This window comes from Erythranthe guttata, chromosome 14, assembly GCF_056151865.1.
Source record: "Erythranthe guttata isolate IM_541 chromosome 14, IM_541, whole genome shotgun sequence".
NCBI lineage: Eukaryota > Viridiplantae > Streptophyta > Magnoliopsida > Lamiales > Phrymaceae > Erythranthe > Erythranthe guttata.
The window spans coordinates 722,341-742,209 of NC_142546.1; the positions used below are offsets into that span (position 1 = coordinate 722,341).

Here is a 19,869-nt window from a genome sequence, read left to right on the forward strand (position 1 = left end):
CATTACAAATAATTTTTTTTAAATGCTAGAAAAAAATAAAAAATAGCATTGTTTATATTCAGCCGACATAATTAAATAATAATAAAAAATAAAAAAAGAAGAAAAATAAAAGGAAAAAGAGGGAAAGATGAGCACATACAAGTATCCTAATTCTAAAGTCTCACCAAAAAATTCAAATTTATGAAAATGAACTGTCACAAAAACGACACCGCACCAAGAATCTAAAAATTTACACGTCATCACGATTTGTAGATATATATATATACACACACACACACACACTAAGAGCAAAGCTCAAGTCTTTGTTCTGCCCAGAAAGAACCTTCTTCTCTCCACTGGTTGAGATTTCTTTCAAGAACAAAATCAATCAATGGCTTCTCTCAAGAATTTGCTCTTTCTCTCTCTACTTTTCCACTCTCTTCTCATTATCAAATGCGACGGTAAATACACTTAAACCACTTTTTTTTTTTTCCAGCTGCCACATTTTCTTGAATTTTTTTTTTAAGGTTTATTTTAGGGTTAGTTATTTTTTGTGTGCAATAACCAATGTTTAGGACAAAAGGGTTCCTCTGTTTTTTTTTTTGTTTCTTTGTCTTAATATTTTGAGCGATGTTAAGAACTAAGTAGAAAACAGTGAAATTTCTGGCTTGAGTCTAGATTTGAAGATCTGCCATTGTTTTCTCCGACAAGTTTCTTGATTTTCTTGAATATGTAGTTTCATTTTAGTTATTGGATTTGCTGTCGGTTATGTTAGGGCCAGATTTTTTGGTTAGTACTCTGTTTAATTAATTAACCAATTAATTAATGTTTTGGTTTAAGATCTAACCTTCTCTTTTTCATAATGAATTTCCTTAAAAATGATTTAATTAAGATTAGAATTAAGGTTGCTTGTATTGTAGACTTCCATTTGAAGTTTGGTACAACTAAAATAAAGGCATTGCTTCATATGAAATGAAGGCATCTTTTATATTAGATCTGGAATTAGTAATTACCTTTCGAGTGTGTAAATGAAATTAGTCGAGCCGAATAAGCTACAGCTCGAAGCTGGTAATGATTAGTTCATCGATTCTCGATTTCTAGTTTTTTGGTAATTATATGAGTCTGAGTTTGAATGAGTGATAATTGTTTGCATATCTTTTATTTAGATATGTGTTAGTTAATCGAGAGCTTCGAATCTTAATATGCTTAATCAATCACTCAGTCGGACTTTTAACACTAATCTTGATAACGCAAAAACTCGAATTTTTTTTTGATGCACCGTGATTTTGATCTTATAATTTACGAAATGCAGATGAAGAAGACAATCTTCTCCAAGGAATCAACCAGTACAGAGCATCCTTAAACCTGACAGCCCTAATCAAGAACGACAGAGCCGAATGCTTAGCTGGCGAAGTTGCCGACCAATTCAAAGGTCAACCCTGTACCAACACCACAGGCTCGGCTACCATACCTGGCACCGAGCCTCAGTACCCCAACTTCCCTCAATTTCTATCAAAGTGCCATTTGAATGTAACCACCACACGAGACGGCCAGATAATGCCAGCCTGTGTTCCGAACCTAGATCCGAGCCTAGTCATCTCCAATTTCACTAAATCGCAGTACTCGGAGTATCTAAACAGCACCAACTTCAGTGGGATAGGAGTTAACTCGGAAGGTAGTTGGATAGTTGTTGTTTTGACTACGAACACACCCGAGGGGAGTTACTCTGTCGGCACTAATAAGGACAATGGTGGGTCCCGCCTTAACCCTATTGGCTATTTAGTGTTTTTGCTCGTAGGATTTTTCGTGTTACTGTGAAGTTTTAGATTTGATTTAAGCGTTATACCTCGGCATGAATTTTTCCGTATTTTCTCGAGTGCGAAAATATTCTTCGTCCGCTGTTGCTTTGTGTAACGATTCTATTATTGAGATTTTCAGAGCTAAATTTTCGGAAAATTTGCTATATTTACTTGTTGCTGTTATGGAGCTCGTGGATTTCGAATTTGTATAATCAGAACTCTATTCAAGAAAGACGCATTTATAACGTGGAGAGATTTCGAGAGATTCGCTTACAAAACTTTTGTCACTTCTACACTTTTTATTACATAGTGGCTTATTTCGCAAAAATCAAATAATCAAACATAAGTTATGTTCCTAACCTTGTATAACTGATTTTACAATTTATTATTTAAAAAAAAAACATTCTTGAATCTTGATACTTAAACTCACATGGTACTTAAGGCTGAGACCTTCTTCAAGAACTCTTCAATCGGGTTTCGGTTTTAAACAAGAACCTTCGAAGTGCAATCATTACAACCCACGTCGACTTTGTGATTTTCTCCTTAACCATTAAAAGCAATGCTGAACTCAGGACAGTCTTCAAGATTTGTGCCTGTAAACCTTTGAAGAAACCTAGTATTCCTTCTTTCTCCCAGATTGCACTGATTGCTCCAGACACTGTTTTACGGGGTTTTTTTTGGGATTTACCATCGTTATTTTCGTCTGAATCTGCCGACTGAATCATCACTTTACACCTGATCAAGTACAAATAATTAAAATCCATCTGCATAATATAAAGTTTCTGAAAGGAAGAAAGATATTTTGTTTTACCTTATAGCAGGGTATGTTATACAGGTGGCAATGCATTTCGAGACTGCACCCAACATAAACGCAGATAACGCAGAAAGTGCTTCTGGAGATGTTATATCGTTACTCCGTTTTCTTGTTTTCTCCTTCAACAGTCTTTGCTTTAACTGATCGAAAGCTGTATACTGTACATGTATAATTACGAATGAAATTAGATATTATTTATTATTTTCCGCGACAATTATTATACGAAAGTAAGAGAAGCATCAACCTGAATGGAAGGATTTGCTGTGAGAAGAAGAGAGATGCCGAGACCATCAAATGACTCGGTCCATGTGCTTTCAGAAAGGGATTCCCAAAGCCCTTTCGATTTCCCAAATTCACTCGTTTGCATCTTCGAAGATGCTGTATCCAAAGGCTGAAATTATATAAAAAAAATAATAATAAGGAAATTGTGTGACTCGAAAATACAATGACATAACAGAATCAACTTACGACAGAGAAAATATTATATGGCATAAAGAAATCAACCTATATTCGAAAAACACAAGATAAAAATACTACTACGAGACCTTCTATGCTAAAAATTATTCCAACTATAGTATTTCATTCAAGAAAAAGACGACGAAAAATATATTATCTAAATAAAATACACACGATGAATCAACGAGTTATGAAACTGCTAAAACGACTCGCCTGTGTCACAACGACTGTGCATGCACCAGCAGCAGCAGCTATGATCAAGTTAGCTTTAGTTCCAATGGATTTAGATCCACTTTTCTTCAAGTATAGTCGTTTTAGAAAACTGTAACCGTAGAAATAAATGAACTGCGAAATGAAAGATTGGAAGTTCTTCGTCCACAGGCCTTGGTACAACGAAACTACTTGCCGCGTGGATATTGCTTCCCACAACACATCCGAAACATTCCTATACAAAGTATATAAGCAAATCAAATTCAGATTACATATATTCCCCCAAAATTCACATAAAAATTACCGAAAATTACTGAAAATTGAGCACACACACACACACACTGACACACACCCCCAAAATTCACATAAAAATTACTGAAAATACTGAAAATTACTGAAAATTGAACACAAACACACACACCCAATATTCACATAAAAATTACTGAAATTACTGAAAATTGAACACACACACAGACACACCAAAATTCACATAAAAATTACTGAAAATTGAACACACACACACACAGACACACCAAAATTCACATAAAAATTACTGAAATTTTAATGAAGAGAGAACCTGTATTTAGTGTGGAGGAGTGATCGATTTTCAGCTTGATACTTGGTCTTGCAGGTATCTAACGGGTACAAAATGGTGGTGCTGACCAGCGAACCCACCGCACCGGAAGTCGCCTCCACCAAAGATTCCATACCCGAATCTATGGCGAAAACAAAAAAAATCAGCTGGTTTTTCAATCAGATTTATTAATTGGTGGATGAAGAAACAGAACTACGGAAACCCTAGATTCAATTGGGAGAAGAGTGATGAAGATTGATTGGTCGGATAATCGCGTCGGGGAACGTGCGAGGAATGGGGCTTCTGCAGTGTGATAGTAATTGTAATACTTCCCTGTTTTTCACGTTTTAGTGCGTGTCTCTGTGTGTGAACTGTGAAACAATTATTATTATTATTATTATTATTAAAAACGGGCTTTTATTATGGGCCAATTGGGCCTAAGCCCCACAAAAGATATTTATTTGTTTCAAAGTTTTTGTTTAATGGTTAAGATTTCATTCCAACGGCTCATTCTTCAGTACTTTCAAATCTATTTGGGGTTCAAATACAAATACAAAAAAATATTAGGGTCAAATCCGAATAAATTTTCTTGCCCGTTTTTTTTTTTGTTTTTTTTTTTTCAAACCCTCTTTTACTTTTCCCTCTCATCTCAGATGAACAGAACCCGAGAAGAAGCCCTAAGATTCGAAGAAGCCCTAAGATTCTCTCCGGCGTAAACTATTGCCACAAAGCTTGTGCTGAATCACACTTCCAACCACATCGCCGATGCAAGACTTCGTCGGCTCCGTTCGCCGATCCCTAGTTTTCAAATCCGCCGGAGAAGATCCGGCCGCGTTCAGAGGAATCGTGGAGAAGATCGGCTCGAGTATACGGAAATCGCGAATTGGACTGTTTACAAAGCCACTGGATCCCGCGTTGCCTCCAATTATGACGCCGCAGATAAATTGCGTGGAGGAGGAGGGGCTGCCGCCAATGGAAGAAGCCGCTGTGGGAGATGAAGCATCGGGAGTTACTGATAAAATTGACATAATGGCTGTGCCAAAAGCAGCGATAGAAGAAGAGTCGGAGAAGAAGGAGGTTTTATTGCCGCCGCCAATCCGGTGGAGGAAAGGGGAAATGATTGGGTGTGGCGCATTTGGGAGGGTTTACATGGGGATGAATCTCGATTCAGGCGAATTGCTAGCTGTCAAACAGGTGATTAGTTTCTTCTCAATTTTGTAAATCCTCAATTGCCAATACGACTGAGGAAAGAGGAAACATACTCGAAATTTCATGCACACTTAGTATAAGACATGAAGTTTGTAATCATACTTGAAAACCGCATAGTAAATAAAGAAATAAATGAATATTATAGCAATTTACTTTTAAGATAGGAATGATAAGTTTAATCAGAACTTTAGTTTGTTTCTTCATTTGGGCTATATTCTGTTGATTTATTGATCGGGTTCCTTTCTCTGCTGGCTCTTCATCAATCCAGGTTGCAATTGCGACAAACAATGGTTCAAAGAAAACACAGGTAATGCTATTGTTTTGAGCGGGGATAAGTGTATTAATTTTATCTTTCTGCTTATGTAGTTCCAATTTCTACAAAATTATAAGCTTATTCTCTCTCAGGAATATATTAGGGAGCTCGAGAAAGAAGTAAATCTATTGAAAAATCTCTCGCATCCAAACATTGTGGTCAGTCAAGTTAATTTTTTTATTGTTATAATGCAAGTGTGCCCGGTTTATGATCTGAGTTCTATGTTCTCTTATTGCTCAGAGATACTTGGGAACTGCTAGAGAGCAGGATTCGTTGAATATATTACTGGAATTTGTCCCAGGAGGATCCATCTCATCTCTTTTGGGGAAGTTTGGGTCTTTTCCAGAATCTGTAAGTGATTAGCTTATGTTGTATGGCAGATGTTATAAATTTGACAAATATTTGCCTCTTAGGCTCCAGCACAGCCTTCTTACTATGAAATGTAATCAACCTGCTGAAATTTATAACTCATAAATGGTTGTTATGATATGTTATAATTTATTTATTTTAGCTACTGAATTACAGCAATGAACAATGTACGCCAAATAGATTTGTGTGGAACCTATTGTTATGCTCAGAGTTTTTGAAACCTATCTCTAAATTTAATATTTCAGGTTATCAGAATGTATACTAAACAACTGTTGTTAGGCCTAGAATACCTGCATGAGAACAAAATCATGCACAGAGACATAAAGGTATTTTCTCTGTTCTATGATATTTGTTATTCCTACGATGCAGAGCATTACATGGTGTCTGAGCATAATTTTTTTTGGATATGTTGTTAGGGAGCAAATATTCTTGTTGATAATAAGGCATGCATCAAACTTGCTGATTTTGGAGCATCCAAGAAAGTTGAAGCGTTGGTATGTTATTCTTCCTTTTATGCAAACTTTTCATGTTCCTCCTCAGCAAATGTTGCATCGTAACTGTATTAAGTGCTGCTGCAGGCTGCTGCAACTGGTGCTAAATCAATGAAGGGCACTCCGTATTGGATGGCTCCTGAAGTTATTGTTCAGACCGGTCATAGCTAGTGAGTAGAAACACACACCTCAATTATTGTAACTGGTGAAGATAGCTTTTTTTTACTTGCAGTGGCATAATTAAGCAGTTATTTAAGATAGCCGGGAATTAGCGCAACGATAAATGTAGGATATGCAGTATTAGTTCTTTTGACTTGTTAATTGTGATTTGCTTTTTTTTTTTTTTAATCATCGGTATTCCCCTAAAGAGGCACTTCTTGTTCTGGACTTTTCCCTTGTCTGCCAACCACCTTAAATAATACTGTATTTCTCCATCTGAATTATTTGATTAATAACACAGCTCTGCGGATATATGGAGTGTTGGATGCACCATCATTGAAATGGCCACTGGAAAGGCTCCTTGGAGTCAGCAATATCAGGAGGTATGCATATAGTAATGTTCTGAATATACTAGTCTTAAGGTCCACAATTTCCTCTGTTATGATCAATTAATTCTGGTTCTAACTGTTGTCTTATTTCAGGTTGCTGCTCTCTTTTATGTAGGAACAACTAAATCTCATCCACCGATACCCGAGCATCTGTCTCGTGAAGCAAATGACTTCTTGTTAAAATGTTTACAGAAGTATGTAGCTACCTTATCATTTTTCTTTTGCCTATTTGTGTCTCTATGTGAATGATTAAATTGACAATAGTTAATCGTCCTTTAAGAATAACGTGAGCTATTGGTATTTTGTATTCGATTTGTATTCCTTTTTTGCTAGATTTTTCACATTCCTCTTCATAAATAATTGCAGGGAGCCAGACCTGAGGTCTACTGCATCGGAGTTGTTAAAGGTAGTGTAAAGTTACCTTCTCACTGGATTATACCTGAGTTACTATTTACTATAAAATAATATTTTACTATAAAATAATATTTTGACTAATGGCATTTCCCTTGTTATTTCAGCACCCATTTGTTACTGGAGATTCTCTGGAATCCCATCTCATTCTTCGCCATTCACTTGTGGTCAGCCAATGCTCCTTACCGACTTAACTTTCTTAGAATGTATCAACCATCTTAACTAATAACCCTAAATTTGATCAGAGGGAGGGCTCTGCGAAGCGGGTGGCAGATTTTGGGATGGAGATCGACAAATCGTAAGTATTTGTGGTTAATGCATTTGGATATCCTTTCGTAACTAGTTGAATCTTGTTGTATCAAAAGTTATATTCATGCTGCAGACTGAACCTAGAGGCGAAGAGGTCATGCAATGGTCTGAAGGATGTTAGTGACAGATACTCGACTGTTCACCCTGACCAATCTTCGGAAAGAGGATCCTTGTGGCAACCTTCCAATTTTGATGATGAAATGTGCTGTATTGATAATGATGATGATCTTGCACTTGGTGCATCCGCAAAATTCACATTCAATCAGGTTGAGTAGAGAACTTAGTTGCATAAAACTCGCTATATTTTCAAATTCAAGTACCTATTAAGCCGTAGAAGACTGTATTGCTGATTAAAGTTCTGGCTATTTTCTTTATGCAGAGTTATAATCCTATGTATGAGCCAAATGATGATTGTGCATGCAAGTTTGATGAAAATCCGAAATTGTGTAAAAGAGAAACTGGGTTGCCACCGAATCAAACGATGGATATTGGAAACGGGTTTAATGCTTCTGGTGAGGTTGATTTTGGATTCACATTTCCAAGAGAGCAGCCAGGAGCAGAAGATGATGATGAAGTAACTGAATTCAAGATTAGAGCATTTCTTGATGAAAAGGTATTTCCCCTTTATTCTCTGTGATTCAATATAACTCAATTTCTTCAAGCCATTACAGTTATGTACATATTTTAAAGAATTATCCAGAATTTCTGAACTTTTCCCTAATTTGATAGAATTTTCGAAATATTTTGTGATGTTTTGTTCAAATCTACAACTTTAAAGTTCTATTTTCTGTTCATCTTTTTTGTCCAAAGTCGTAATACTTCCGTCTCATTTTTGCTTGACGTGTTTCTATGCTTGCAGGCATTTGAACTAAAGAAGTTGCAAACACCTTTGTACAACTTCTACAATTCGTCGAGCGTTGCTGGGCCCCCAAGTCCTACTGACATTCCGAACAAGGAAAATGTTGCAAACTTTTGCAACTTACCTCCTAAAAGCAGGTCACCCAGTACCAATAGGGTGGGTAGTAAAAGACTTTCTACTGCCATGGACAGCTCAAGTCCTGGGAGTTGTCCTAGACGACTATCAAATATGAGTGATGTGAACTTCCACGCTTCTCAGGATGTCAAAGAGCTTCTTCCCGATTCTCAGCGGGACCCACTTACTGAAAGGTATTCGAATGTCTTTGCCTTTTTTTTTTTTTGCATGTATTCTTTCTGATATTTTTGGTACTTGTCTAATCTGAGAGTGTGACACAATTTTTATATATTTGTTGGCACTCTAGTTGTAGGTTCAATGAGATACAGAGGAAATGGAAAGAAGAACTTGATGAAGAGCTTGAAAGGACCAGAGGCAAGTCTTACTTTTACTATGGCATAACTCAGAATCGTAATAGCGTGCATTGCATTACTCAGCTCCCACATTTTTCAAAAAAGTACTCCAAATTATTAATTCATTATCAGGAGCATATTTCGATTGCCTAAAACTTTTCAGAAACGAAAAACGCTGAAACCCTTCTTAGGAACGGCTTTGTGCTGATTAAGTAATTTCAATAAAATTGGACAAGTGTTTCCTACTTATTATATAATTACTATGGAAAGTCCCGCTTGGCCAAATGTTATTTTGGTTCATGTATGGAAGTATATGTTTAGGATAAACTAATGCTGGAATATACAACTTCCGATATATACGGAATCTTCTTTCATCCACATGATACGTTCACAAGAAATAGTTAAACCCGTTGGACAATACTTTCTTTCAGTTCCATGTTTTGATTTTCCCCTGAACAGAACTTGTGTATATTACAGAGCTCATGCGTCAAGCAGGTGCATCTAAAACATCATCCCCAAAGGACAGAATTTCGAATCGACACAAAGATCGATTAAGGTTTGCCTCTCCGGGAAAATAAACGTAAGTTCTCAGTGTTTTCTAAAAAAAAATACCACTTGCTTAGCTATTTGCAATATTAATTATCTCTGTCTCAACGCATGACTATACTAATATACACGCAGTTGGGGGACAATGGACTCGAGCTAAAATCTACTGAATGAGTCGACATCTATGCCTGTGAGTAATCTAGTTTTTTATTGCAATGCTCCTGGTATACATCCAAGTTTTCTCTCGTTTTATCACTAGTGTTGTGTATAGAAGAGCTCTCCTTGTCGAAAATTTTATTTTCTGCCATAATATAATCATGCGGGGCGGGGCGACTGCCTGGCCGTAACAATGTGATCATGTATGTGCTATATAAGTTCAAAATTTGAAGTCTGTTTGTGCAAGAATGAAAATGTACCATGTGGTTGGTTTCGAGGTAGGCAGACCTAACATCGTCCACGTCAGCCTTAAAAACATATTAGACGAGGCAGAACTGTAGTTAATCTGGTTTTGTGATATTAGTTAGATGGATAAGACCAATATGGGGATATATGTATGTGGTTCTCGTTCACAACACAAGTCCCGTCGTCTCCCACCCTTGACTAGGCCCAGATGACATCGACAACAAGAACGTTAACTATTCATTTTTTTCTTTCATGTGTAATTCATGCAAACATGTCAATTCTGAAATTAGGACCCCACCCATATATGATGTATCTATTGAAGAAATAAGGACCACTCACTTCACTTGTTTTTTTTACATTACATAAATGTTTTTAATTCTTGAAGAAGACAGGACAACATCTATGCCATGCGTATCAAAATATCATTGATATTTTTTTAGCCAAAATTAGCGCTCCACCGTTACCTACGTACACGGCTTATTTGATGCGACACCTGGTAAAATACATCTGGTGATTTTTAACCGTTGATCTACACATAATCATACACACATTCATGTGTGTGTGTGTGTGATAGTTTTCATAATGTTGTCTACTTGCAAAGATACGAGACACTAATGAGATCAGAGTATTATCTCAAACCGAGGTAATTAACTACGATTTGAGTTCGCTAAAAGCTTCTTTGATCTTGATTTGTCAAATCAAACTTGAACAAGTATTTTCAATTCGAAAATCTATGAAGCTCGACTCTAGCCTGATTTTAAAAAAATGGTAGAGTTTACACAAAAAATAATTCAGCTACACGAGCTCGGCTCGATTGCACCACACAAACTTAATTCGATAGGTCATCAATTGTGTGATTAAATCCTTATTTTACACATTTTTATTTTTGGTACCGGTAAATATATATTTACCACTACAAAATAATTTAGAATTTAACCATAGTATACGTAACAAAAGATTACACTATAAAAGGAAAGTTGCGAGATCACTTTCGATACAACATATCCACATAAACACATACAAATGATATATTCCTAGTACTTGCTTCCTTAGCCACATCACAAAAAAAAAAAAAAAAAAAAAAGAAAAAAAAACAATTGCAAAATGGAAAACAAAACTAGCATTTGCATCGAATTTTTATTATTGCTTGCAACAATAATAATAGTATTCTTTGCCAAATGGCTAAACCACTCTAAGAAAAGAAGAAAAACAACAAAACCTCCTCTTCCACCGGGGCCCACGGGCTACCCTATTATCGGTTGCTTGCCTGAAATGACGAAGAAGAAGCCAACTTTCCGATGGATACACAAACTCATGCAAGAAATGGACACAGAAATCGCATGTTTCCGCCTCGGAGGCACCCACGTAATCCCTGTCACCTCTCCAGAACTTTCCAGAGAGTTCTTGAAGGAGCATGACCTAATCTTCGCCTCCCGGCCCCACTGCATGTCGGCCAGGCTTACAAGCTGCAACTACCTCTCGACGGTCATTGGTCCCATCGGAGATCAATGGAAGAAAATGAGAAGAATTCTCTCCTCGCATGCTCTTTCATCGGCCATGCACACAAAGCTTCACGACAAACGAGACAAGGAAGCCGATCATCTCGTTAGATACGTTTACACACAATTATTATCTCCTCAAAATAACAACAAAAATGGGCTCGTGAATTTGAGGGTCGCGACTCAGCATTACTGCGGCAACGTGATTAGGAAAATGGTGTTTGGTAAGAGGTTTTTCGGGGCGGGAATGGAGGATGGCGGGCCCGGATTGGAGGAGAGAGAGCATGTTGATGGGTTGTTCACAATACTTACATATCTATACGGTTTCGCAATCGCCGATTATGTTCCGTGTTTGGAGGTTTTCGATTTTGATGGATATAGAAAGATTCTCGGCGATGCACTTGATAATGTGAGGAAATATCAAGATCGGGAGATTACGAACAGGGTGGAAATGTGGCGAAAAGGGATTAAAAAGACAGAAGACGATATTCTTGATGTTTTTATTAACCTCAAGGATTCAAAACACAACCCCTTGCTATCAGTTCAAGAGATTCGAGCACAAATTACTGTAAGAAATCCTCCACTTTCTATCACTTAATTATTTTTATTTCATTTTTCTTATGTGACCAAGCCGAGCTCATCTATTTTGTTAGGCTTGAGCGCGAGTTCATTTTGTCCATCGATCTCAAAAAGAAAAAGAAAATTAAAATCAAAATCAAATCATGCATTATAAATATATTGGACAGGAAATAATGCTAGCTGGAGTGGATAATCCATCAAACGCAGTGGAATGGGCAATGGCGGAGATGATCAACCAACCACACATTCTTAACCGAGCCTGTCGAGAATTGGACAGTGTGGTCGGCAGGGGCAAAATGGTCCAGGAATCAGATTTGCCTAACCTCAACTACGTGAGAGCCTGCGTGAAGGAGTCCTTCCGATTGCACCCCGTGGCACCATTCAACGTCCCCCACGTGTCCACGGAGGACGCCGTCGTCGGCGGCTACTTCATCCCCAGAGGCAGCCACGTCCTCCTCAGCCGCCCCGGCCTGGGGCGGAACCCTAGGGTTTGGGAAAACCCGCTCGAGTATAAACCCGAGCGGCACATGGTGTTTGAATCGGCGCAAGTTGAGCTTGTTGATCACGATCTGCGAATGTTGTCCTTTAGTACCGGGAGACGAGGTTGCCCCGGCGTCACGCTTGGCTCGACCATGGCGGTGATGCTTCTGGCTAGGCTCCTACATGGCTTCGATTGGATGGCGCCGCCGGGCGTGCGCATCGACCTCGTTGAGTCGGAAGGTGTTTTGTTGTTGGCTAAGCCGTTGGTTTTACACGCGACGCCGCGTTTGGAGCCGTCGGTTCTTTTGAAATAGTCCAATTTGTGATGGGCCTGGGCCTTAATTTTTAGGGGCTTTAAGATATGCATTCCTAGTGGGAATACTTATTAGATGATACACCCAAGCTTATAAAAGTATTAATCAGACATTCTTTTGTGAAATAGTGACTATAGTACCTTTACGGTCACATTAACGCCGTCTATTTTTAATTTTGGAAAAAAAAAAATTAAATCCCACCAATCCCGCCATTAGTAATCTGTGAGATTATATTTTCCAAAATCCAAATTAATCGTATCAAAACCAACCCACTATCCCCCCCCCCCCCTCACTTCACCCCATCTTCTACAGATTACGGTTTTTTTCCCTTCCGTTCTGGCCTGCAAATCGTCGTCGAGCAAAATCATCCAAAATTGTAGGCGCAATTAGGATCTACCGATGTCTACGTTAAGAAACAGATCAAGTAAGTTTTATTTTTTGTTGATTTTGTTTTAATTTTGTTATTTTTGGGATTTTACAATATTGAATGAACAGGGGAGATGCGTATGATGCGACAGCAAGACATAATTGCCCTAGACCCTGGTATGATTCAAAGCATGTATATTCTGTTTGTGTGATGTTTACTAATTTTGTGGGTGTCGTCTATGAATTCCACCGAAAAAACCATGGAGTCGACTGATTCAAACTATGCTGGGAAATATTTTTTTTGGGACAAAAGGTTCCAATCCGTTGTTGGGTAATCGCAATATGTATTCTAATATGTTTCGTGACTCCTGAGTGTCGTCATATAGTACGTGTAGGTTTAGATTTGTGTGATTGCAGATAGTTGGTGTACAAAAGTCTGCATATGTCTATGGTTATCTGCAAAATTACAATTTCATTACTATACTATTCTATGAAAATGTGCGTCTTTCTGCAGTATTCTATATTAATAAAAGTTGTAGAACTGCCATTGAAGTTACGAGAAATAGTGCTTCCCTTCCGTTGTACTCCCTATTGATGTAACAATAACATTATTCGTAATTTTGTTGCTAATGAATCGTATTTTGACTTCTATTTGTATTCGAAGATGTGTTTCTATGGCCTTCTACGAGTGCGTACTGTGTATTGTCTCATAGTTTCTATGGCATTCTGTCAGTTGAATATGTAGTATAATAGTCTACGGCATGATTTCAATGAATATGTTGGTACAACTATTTTGTTGTGAAGTTTTTTTGTTTTTGTTTTTTTTTTTTTTTTCAGAACTATGTTATAGACATATCAAACAGTTGCAATTATATGATATATAATTCCCTGTTTAATTGATAATATTGCAAAGGATTATGTATTTTTGACTCATTGCATAGTATATGTAGCTATGGGAATCTATGATATTTTATGGTTTTCTGGCAATTGCAAAATTTCCAATACCTTAATACACAAATATTGCCACTACAATTACAAGGCATATGTATTTTTTTCTTCTCCAATTCTTGTATACTTGATCACAATTAAAGCGGGGTTTGTTATATTCGCAGGAGAAGCCTGGTTCCAACGATTGTGGTGTGATAGTGCTATACATAATGATACGATCTCTTGAGTATCATAAGATTTCTTTACTGAACGTAAGAAAACTCTTCTTTATTATTTCTCTGCATTCTAAAACCCTAGCACAAAACGACTATTTAAAGATAATAAAACCCTAGAATCCTAATCTAACTAGGAGACATAATTAACTATACTAATAAAATACTTAATAATCTCCTAACCACTACTAACTCACGGTAATATTTATTAAAATATACTAATCTAATTAATTAATAATAAACTATTAACTAAACTAATAATTAAACGATATATTAAATAATATATCGTATCACATAATTAGAGAATATTTCTTCAAATGCCATTGGAGATCAAAGAAGCAGAGAAGGGTGTTGCAGAAATGAGAAAGGACATTGTAGAACATCTTTGAATTACAAAATTAATTAGCCATAAAATAGTCTCGTTTTATTTGTCTACTGCACGAAAACGAAAACTTATGTAGTATTTATGTTTTTCCGCTCTAGTTTTAACTCTGTTGAAATATTCAAAACTATCTGTTGTTCATTGACACAGTATCTTATCTATATATGCCTTTTGGAAACTAGCTTTGTTGATATTGTATAGTACTGTATATTTGTGTATAGGAATACCGTAACAATGTCAAAACAACTTAGTACCAACGATACTATATTCTTCTATGGTAAACTATGAAATACAACAGAACATTATATGATCGCGTTAAATGACAGTCCACCAAAACAAACTGTATTGTATTGTTCTAATGTGTGGCATTGATGCAGTGCAGTGATGATTATGATTTTAATAATAACTAAACTGTGCAATTAGATTATCTGTAAAAACAATAAACATGTATCATATTTTCACAAACAACAAATCATTTACAAACGGATAATGCATAAAAAACTTGAGGCAGTTCAATCGTGCAATATGTTGAAAATTATTATTGAATTTGTTTTTTAATAGAACTAACAAAAAACAAGATAGCACATGAAAGTGAAACAGCGCGTTAATCCGTCAAAATAAGTTACAATACGAACAATGATACAAATCTCACGACTCATAATACCATGAAATTAATTCGGATACAATTTTAGAGTTTCGTTCGTTCAGTGATTCTAAAGTATTTATAAGGTTGACTAACAAATTTGGCATAATTGTGTACAAATTGTATTGAATGTCAAAATATGAGTCCTCATATAAAATTGTAACATACTACAGTTTTCTTTGGAATATTACAGATCACTAAATAAACTTTAGATATGTGCACTTAGTGATAAAGTGCACCAACACTGGCTGGAGTGCATTTTTTTATATTATGGTATTGTTGCAATGATGTCAATAATGTGATCCAAAAATTACAATACAGTGCAACCAGATTCTATGTAAAAATCGTAAACCTATATGACATTTCTTGGAAATCATGTTTTCTGTGCAAAAATGTACTGTACAGCAAACTCAAATGTGGAATTGCTCAAACATGAATCCTTATAAGTAACATTAAACATAAAATACTCTAAAAACAAATATATCCCTAAAATAACAAACATTCCTCACAAAAAAAAAAAAAAAAAAAACAATACTGAAACAACACAGTACTTCCCCAAGCATAAATCCATGAGAGAAACATAGAAAAAAAAAAACTAAGTCTTTAGGTCAATGCAAACTTGAAACATCTAGAACAAAACTCAAAATCAAAACTACTGAATAATCCGTGTGCACGTCTTTTTGTTGTGGGATCCAATCTGGTTGCAGCGACTACACCTCATCCTCCTCGCTACGATCTCACCCCTAGAAGCAATTATTTTCGTCTTTGGTCTACCACGTTTCGGCTGGAACTGAGGTGGACGAATGACAGCCAACGGCGGTTCCGCAATAGGCCTAGCAAATGGATAAATAGCTTTAGCATAACTTTGTCTGTACGGCGAAACATGAAAGTAATCGTCCACATAATTGTATCCTTCCGTGTTCGCTTTGTTTAAAACGCAAGCAGCATGAGCACGTGGGAAGCCGGAAATTTGCCACATTCGGCATGAGCATGATCTGTTCCATAAGTCAACCACGGCAACAGGTTCACTCAATACTTCGTACACCGAATCAGATGCTTTCATTGGCAACCATGTCCTACCTTCCTGCACCAATGCACCACAACGTTCTTCATGCACCAATGCACCAAATAAATAGGTTAATACAATAATTTACTAAATTATTTTTTCCACTGTATAATTTAAATTTTCAAATCTATGAGTGGATGTTGTGAAGACAAAAAAACGATAAAAAAAAAAATGAACAGACATCCAACCAACAAAAACGCGAAGAAACAATGATATCGATGACGAAGACAATACCTTCTTGATGAAGGAGAACAACGAACACTCGAATGACTACGCACAAGTTTAGCAGATTACAACTGTGTATTGATGTGTATGAAATCTTCTTCACATACGTGCAGTATATATTAATGAGATTACATAAAGATATTGTTACTATCACGATAGAACGTGATTGATACGTAATCCCTATCTTCAAGGGACGGGATTTATTAAATAGACATAACGTCTAATAACGCCACATAAACGTCCGGTTAAAATAAAGGGTATTATTGAGATATTTAAAAAAAAAAAACCCTTATAACTTATATTTTTAGAATCTAGGGATTTAGTTACGAAGAAAATATTGGGCCCGTATCCCACATCTAATAAGGTTTCGTATGAGGGACCTCCAGCATATTAACCCTAATTTTTATATAGAGCTAATTGCAAATACCACCCTTGTGTTATCTCTAATTGTCAAATACCCCCCTGTGAAAAAAAAACTCATCAACACCCCCTTGTGTTATCAAAGTCAGAGCATCGAGACCCCTAGAGGCAAATCGTGTCACTCACTCGCGGATTGTGCGATTTTTAATAGTATTTTGAGGGTGAAATGTCTTAAATACCCCTTTATAAAATAAAAAATAACCTTGTTGGTTAAATTATGAATAACCTAAATTTATAGGACCAAATTGTAATTTTCAGAATCAAAATATAATGTGACAGATATTATGTAATTAAAAAAAAAAAAGAAAAAAAGAAAAAAAATTCATCGCCTTCTTCCCGATCCAACCCCCCAAACCCCAACCCCAACCCCAAGTTCAACACCATCACCTCCTCTTCTGCAATCCACATATCAGACGCGAGACTAACCACAGCCCCAAATACAGCAACGGCGATCAATCGATGGACGGGGGAATTGCGTGAATCTTCGGGCCAAGGATCTGTGGTCCGGAATGCTAGCTTGGAGTCCTCAATCCGGATCGATATATCGTACGACGTAATGGAGCTCTCTACAACATCTCCAAATGATTTCTCTCGACGGCGACGAGTTTGACGGCCGAACCTGCTAGGTCCAAAAATTGCATCTTTTTGCTCTTTTCTCTTCTCTTGCTCGCCTTATCGCCGCCACCACCGTCAAAATAGGAGATTGTGGGCGGCGGATTTGGAGAAGATGGTGGTGGTGGTGGAGGGGTGAGATGGTGGTGAACAGTGCCAGAGCAGAAGCGGCGGCCGGATGGACAAATGGTCGATGAGTGATGTTGCCTGTGAGCCGTGGTCTGTGAGTTGGGTGGGAAGGCAGGGGATCTTCTTGCCGGAGAAGAAGCTGCTCTTTTTTTTTCTTTTTTTTTTCTTTTTTTTCTTTATTTTCTTTATTTAATATAGAATGTAAAAAAAAAAAACATATAAAAACTTTTAAAATTAAATTATATATTTTATTCTAGTTTAAATATTTTTTTTATTTTTAATATTTACAAAATAAAAAAAATGTATAATATCTATAAATTTATAATATGCTTTATTAATTTGCTGAAAAACCCTATAGGGCATTTTTGTCATTTTACCTTCAGTCAAAGCCTAAAATCACAAAGGGTGCAGTGTGCTTCGAAAATGTTAACACGAGGGGGTGTTAGTGAGTTTTTTTTTCACAGGGGGATATTCGACAATTAGAGATAACACAGGGGTGGTATTTGCAATTAGCTCTTTTTATATATTTAATTAATCTGTAATTTATTTTAGGATAAATTCCACTATCTACAATTTGTGCTTTGGTTTGATATCATTTTACTCCATTCTACTATCGATTGTATCGATTTGCTCACATATATTTGAAAAATTGTTTCAATGTGTTCCTCGCAGTAAGTTGTCAGACATTTGATCTTAACACCGTTTGATTTAAGTTCTAAAATTACAAAAACGTCATCTCTCCTAGTTTAAATAATTATTAATAATAAATAATAAATATATAAATAAATAAATAACAAATAAAAAATTTCAAGATAACGAGAAAACATAATTCACGACGCGGACCACAATTTATTTATTTATTTATTGTTTTTTTTGATAATTATTTAAACTAGGAGGGGTGTCTGTTTTGTAATTTTCAGATATAAATCAAATAGTCTTAATGTTAAATGTATGAAAACTTACGGCAAGGACAACATTGAAACAATTTTTAAAGTCCAGGAGGCAAATCGATGCAATGTATCTTGTTGAATGGGGTAAAAGACAGAGTTCCTAATCAGAGACAAAGATCGATTAAGGTTTGCATCTCCATGGAAATAAATGTATATATAGAAGTTGTATCTTGTTGTCGTTTCTATCAGCTTGTTGTTAATATAGATAGATATACAGAACAAGGCTTGAGATTTTTTTTTGCTGAAAATATATATATCAATTGGCTACCTAGATAATTAATTGATGTTTCATATTCAAGAAATACAGGACCACTCACTCACATCACTTTGTTATTTTGTTATATACATTACAAATGTGTTTGTACTTGTTGAAGAAGATGAGAAGAGAGTCGTGCCAAACAATATATCCAAGTTTAAGCCAATAACAACGTTCCACCATTACATACGGACTTCATCGCGGTCTCTCTCGATGTTTGTGTGTGTGTGTGTGTGTGTGTGTCGGGTCTAATAGCTTGCCTAATATTTTCGACGTGCAAGGATATGAGACACTAATAATTAGATAGCATACAGTTAAACATCTATAAATTAATACATATATCGAATTAATAATTTAATATGTTTAGGCAATGTTTGGAAGCGTTTTAGATCTTATTTTGATTTCATTTTGAGGAAATATGTTTTGGGGGAATAATTTGAGAATGAAAGTAATGTTTGTTTGTATTTTGGAATGAGACAAAATACACTGTAGCAGTCAAATCATGTGTTAAAGGTGTTAGAAAAATGTATTTTTGAAGAAAAAAATTGAAAGGTGAAGTGATGTTTATTTGTTTTTTAGTGAAGACATTTTTTACTGTAGCAGTCAAATCATTTTACTGTAGCAGTCACATCATGTCTGAAGGAGAGATAAACTTTTGAAATTATTTTGAGAAAATGATTTGAAAAGTGTAATAAATCCCATTTTGTTTTGGGGAAACAATGAAAACAAAATAAAAACGGTTCCAAACATTGCCTTATTACACTCTTGGGGATCAGAAGAAATTATTATTTAAGCGATGCTCCAGTGCATATGTCAAAACCCTAGGAGGAGGAGTATAATACTACTCAAAATCAAACCAAGCCTAGCTACTCGATTCGAGATCAGTTTTGTTCTAAGTTTGTTTTCGTAACGCTAATTTGTTAAAATGACAAATCAAATTTGAATAACTATTTTTCGTTCCAACAACTATCAATCTCCACTCGAACCGTCTTTTTTAGAAAAATGATCCACTGAAATATTAAACAACACGAG

General features: G+C 36.2%; 6 protein-coding genes across 6 annotated transcripts in view; 3 read left to right on the top strand and 3 right to left on the bottom strand.

Annotated features, from left to right (window-relative positions):
• LOC105961525 (endo-1,3;1,4-beta-D-glucanase) overlaps positions 1-7,233 on the bottom strand; it is a 74,238-nt gene extending 67,005 nt beyond the window's left edge. The window contains exon 1 of the mRNA XM_088814669.1: positions 7,219-7,233. The gene's annotated coding sequence lies outside the window, so the exon portion shown is untranslated. The remainder of the gene's footprint in view (positions 1-7,218) is intronic.
• On the top strand, positions 149-2,056 carry LOC105961682 (putative GPI-anchored protein At5g19250). Its single transcript, XM_012985930.2, has 2 exons — positions 149-440; positions 1,292-2,056. The coding sequence occupies exons 1-2, from the start codon at positions 371-373 to the stop codon at positions 1,795-1,797; spliced, it is 576 nt and encodes a 191-aa protein (XP_012841384.2). The 5' UTR covers positions 149-370; the 3' UTR covers positions 1,798-2,056.
• Positions 2,002-4,212, bottom strand: LOC105961675 (peroxisomal adenine nucleotide carrier 1). Its single transcript, XM_012985919.2, has 5 exons — positions 3,836-4,212; positions 3,262-3,493; positions 2,837-2,983; positions 2,590-2,750; positions 2,002-2,513 (listed from the first exon to the last, which is right to left on the bottom strand). The coding sequence occupies exons 1-5, from the start codon at positions 3,964-3,966 to the stop codon at positions 2,234-2,236; spliced, it is 951 nt and encodes a 316-aa protein (XP_012841373.1). The 5' UTR covers positions 3,967-4,212; the 3' UTR covers positions 2,002-2,233.
• On the top strand, positions 4,334-9,756 carry LOC105961693 (mitogen-activated protein kinase kinase kinase NPK1). The gene is made up of 18 exons (XM_012985944.2): positions 4,334-5,026; positions 5,310-5,348; positions 5,447-5,512; positions 5,595-5,705; positions 5,969-6,049; positions 6,140-6,217; positions 6,302-6,384; positions 6,675-6,756; positions 6,856-6,956; positions 7,129-7,168; positions 7,281-7,340; positions 7,419-7,471; positions 7,556-7,748; positions 7,862-8,095; positions 8,342-8,649; positions 8,763-8,830; positions 9,286-9,388; positions 9,490-9,756. The coding sequence occupies exons 1-17, from the start codon at positions 4,598-4,600 to the stop codon at positions 9,384-9,386; spliced, it is 2,127 nt and encodes a 708-aa protein (XP_012841398.2). The 5' UTR covers positions 4,334-4,597; the 3' UTR covers positions 9,387-9,388; positions 9,490-9,756.
• A 593-nt stretch (positions 9,757-10,349) lies between these two features.
• LOC148764867 (tryptophan N-monooxygenase CYP79A68-like) lies at positions 10,350-12,753 on the top strand. The gene is made up of 2 exons (XM_012985969.2): positions 10,350-11,823; positions 12,002-12,753. Exons 1-2 carry the CDS (start codon positions 10,861-10,863, stop codon positions 12,626-12,628), a joined length of 1,590 nt encoding a protein of 529 aa, XP_012841423.1. The 5' UTR covers positions 10,350-10,860; the 3' UTR covers positions 12,629-12,753.
• Positions 12,754-15,831: 3,078 nt separating this feature from the next.
• On the bottom strand, positions 15,832-16,242 carry LOC148764868 (uncharacterized). The gene has a single exon (XM_088814085.1). The coding sequence runs from the start codon at positions 16,240-16,242 to the stop codon at positions 15,832-15,834; it is 411 nt and encodes a 136-aa protein (XP_088670211.1).
• Between the last annotated feature and the right edge of the window lie 3,627 nt (positions 16,243-19,869).

Bases quoted from the DNA above. Each gene is read 5' to 3' on its own strand.
- LOC105961682 (XM_012985930.2), top strand. From the start codon at position 371: ATGGCTTCTCTCAAGAATTTGCTCTTTCTCTCTCTACTTTTCCACTCT. The intron at 441-1,291 runs GTAAATACACTT...TACGAAATGCAG, and splicing joins TCTCATTATCAAATGCGACG to ATGAAGAAGACAATCTTCTC.
- LOC105961675 (XM_012985919.2), bottom strand. From the start codon at position 3,966: ATGGAATCTTTGGTGGAGGCGACTTCCGGTGCGGTGGGTTCGCTGGTC. The intron at 2,984-3,261 runs GCGAGTCGTTTT...ATATAATTTCAG, and splicing joins GCACAGTCGTTGTGACACAG to CCTTTGGATACAGCATCTTC. The intron at 2,514-2,589 runs GTAAAACAAAAT...GTACTTGATCAG, and splicing joins ATAACATACCCTGCTATAAG to GTGTAAAGTGATGATTCAGT.
- LOC105961693 (XM_012985944.2), top strand. From the start codon at position 4,598: ATGCAAGACTTCGTCGGCTCCGTTCGCCGATCCCTAGTTTTCAAATCC. The intron at 5,513-5,594 runs GTCAGTCAAGTT...CTTATTGCTCAG, and splicing joins TCTCGCATCCAAACATTGTG to AGATACTTGGGAACTGCTAG. The intron at 7,169-7,280 runs GTAGTGTAAAGT...TTGTTATTTCAG, and splicing joins CTGCATCGGAGTTGTTAAAG to CACCCATTTGTTACTGGAGA.
- LOC148764867 (XM_012985969.2), top strand. From the start codon at position 10,861: ATGGAAAACAAAACTAGCATTTGCATCGAATTTTTATTATTGCTTGCA. The intron at 11,824-12,001 runs GTAAGAAATCCT...TATATTGGACAG, and splicing joins AGATTCGAGCACAAATTACT to GAAATAATGCTAGCTGGAGT.
- LOC148764868 (XM_088814085.1), bottom strand. From the start codon at position 16,242: ATGAAAGCATCTGATTCGGTGTACGAAGTATTGAGTGAACCTGTTGCC.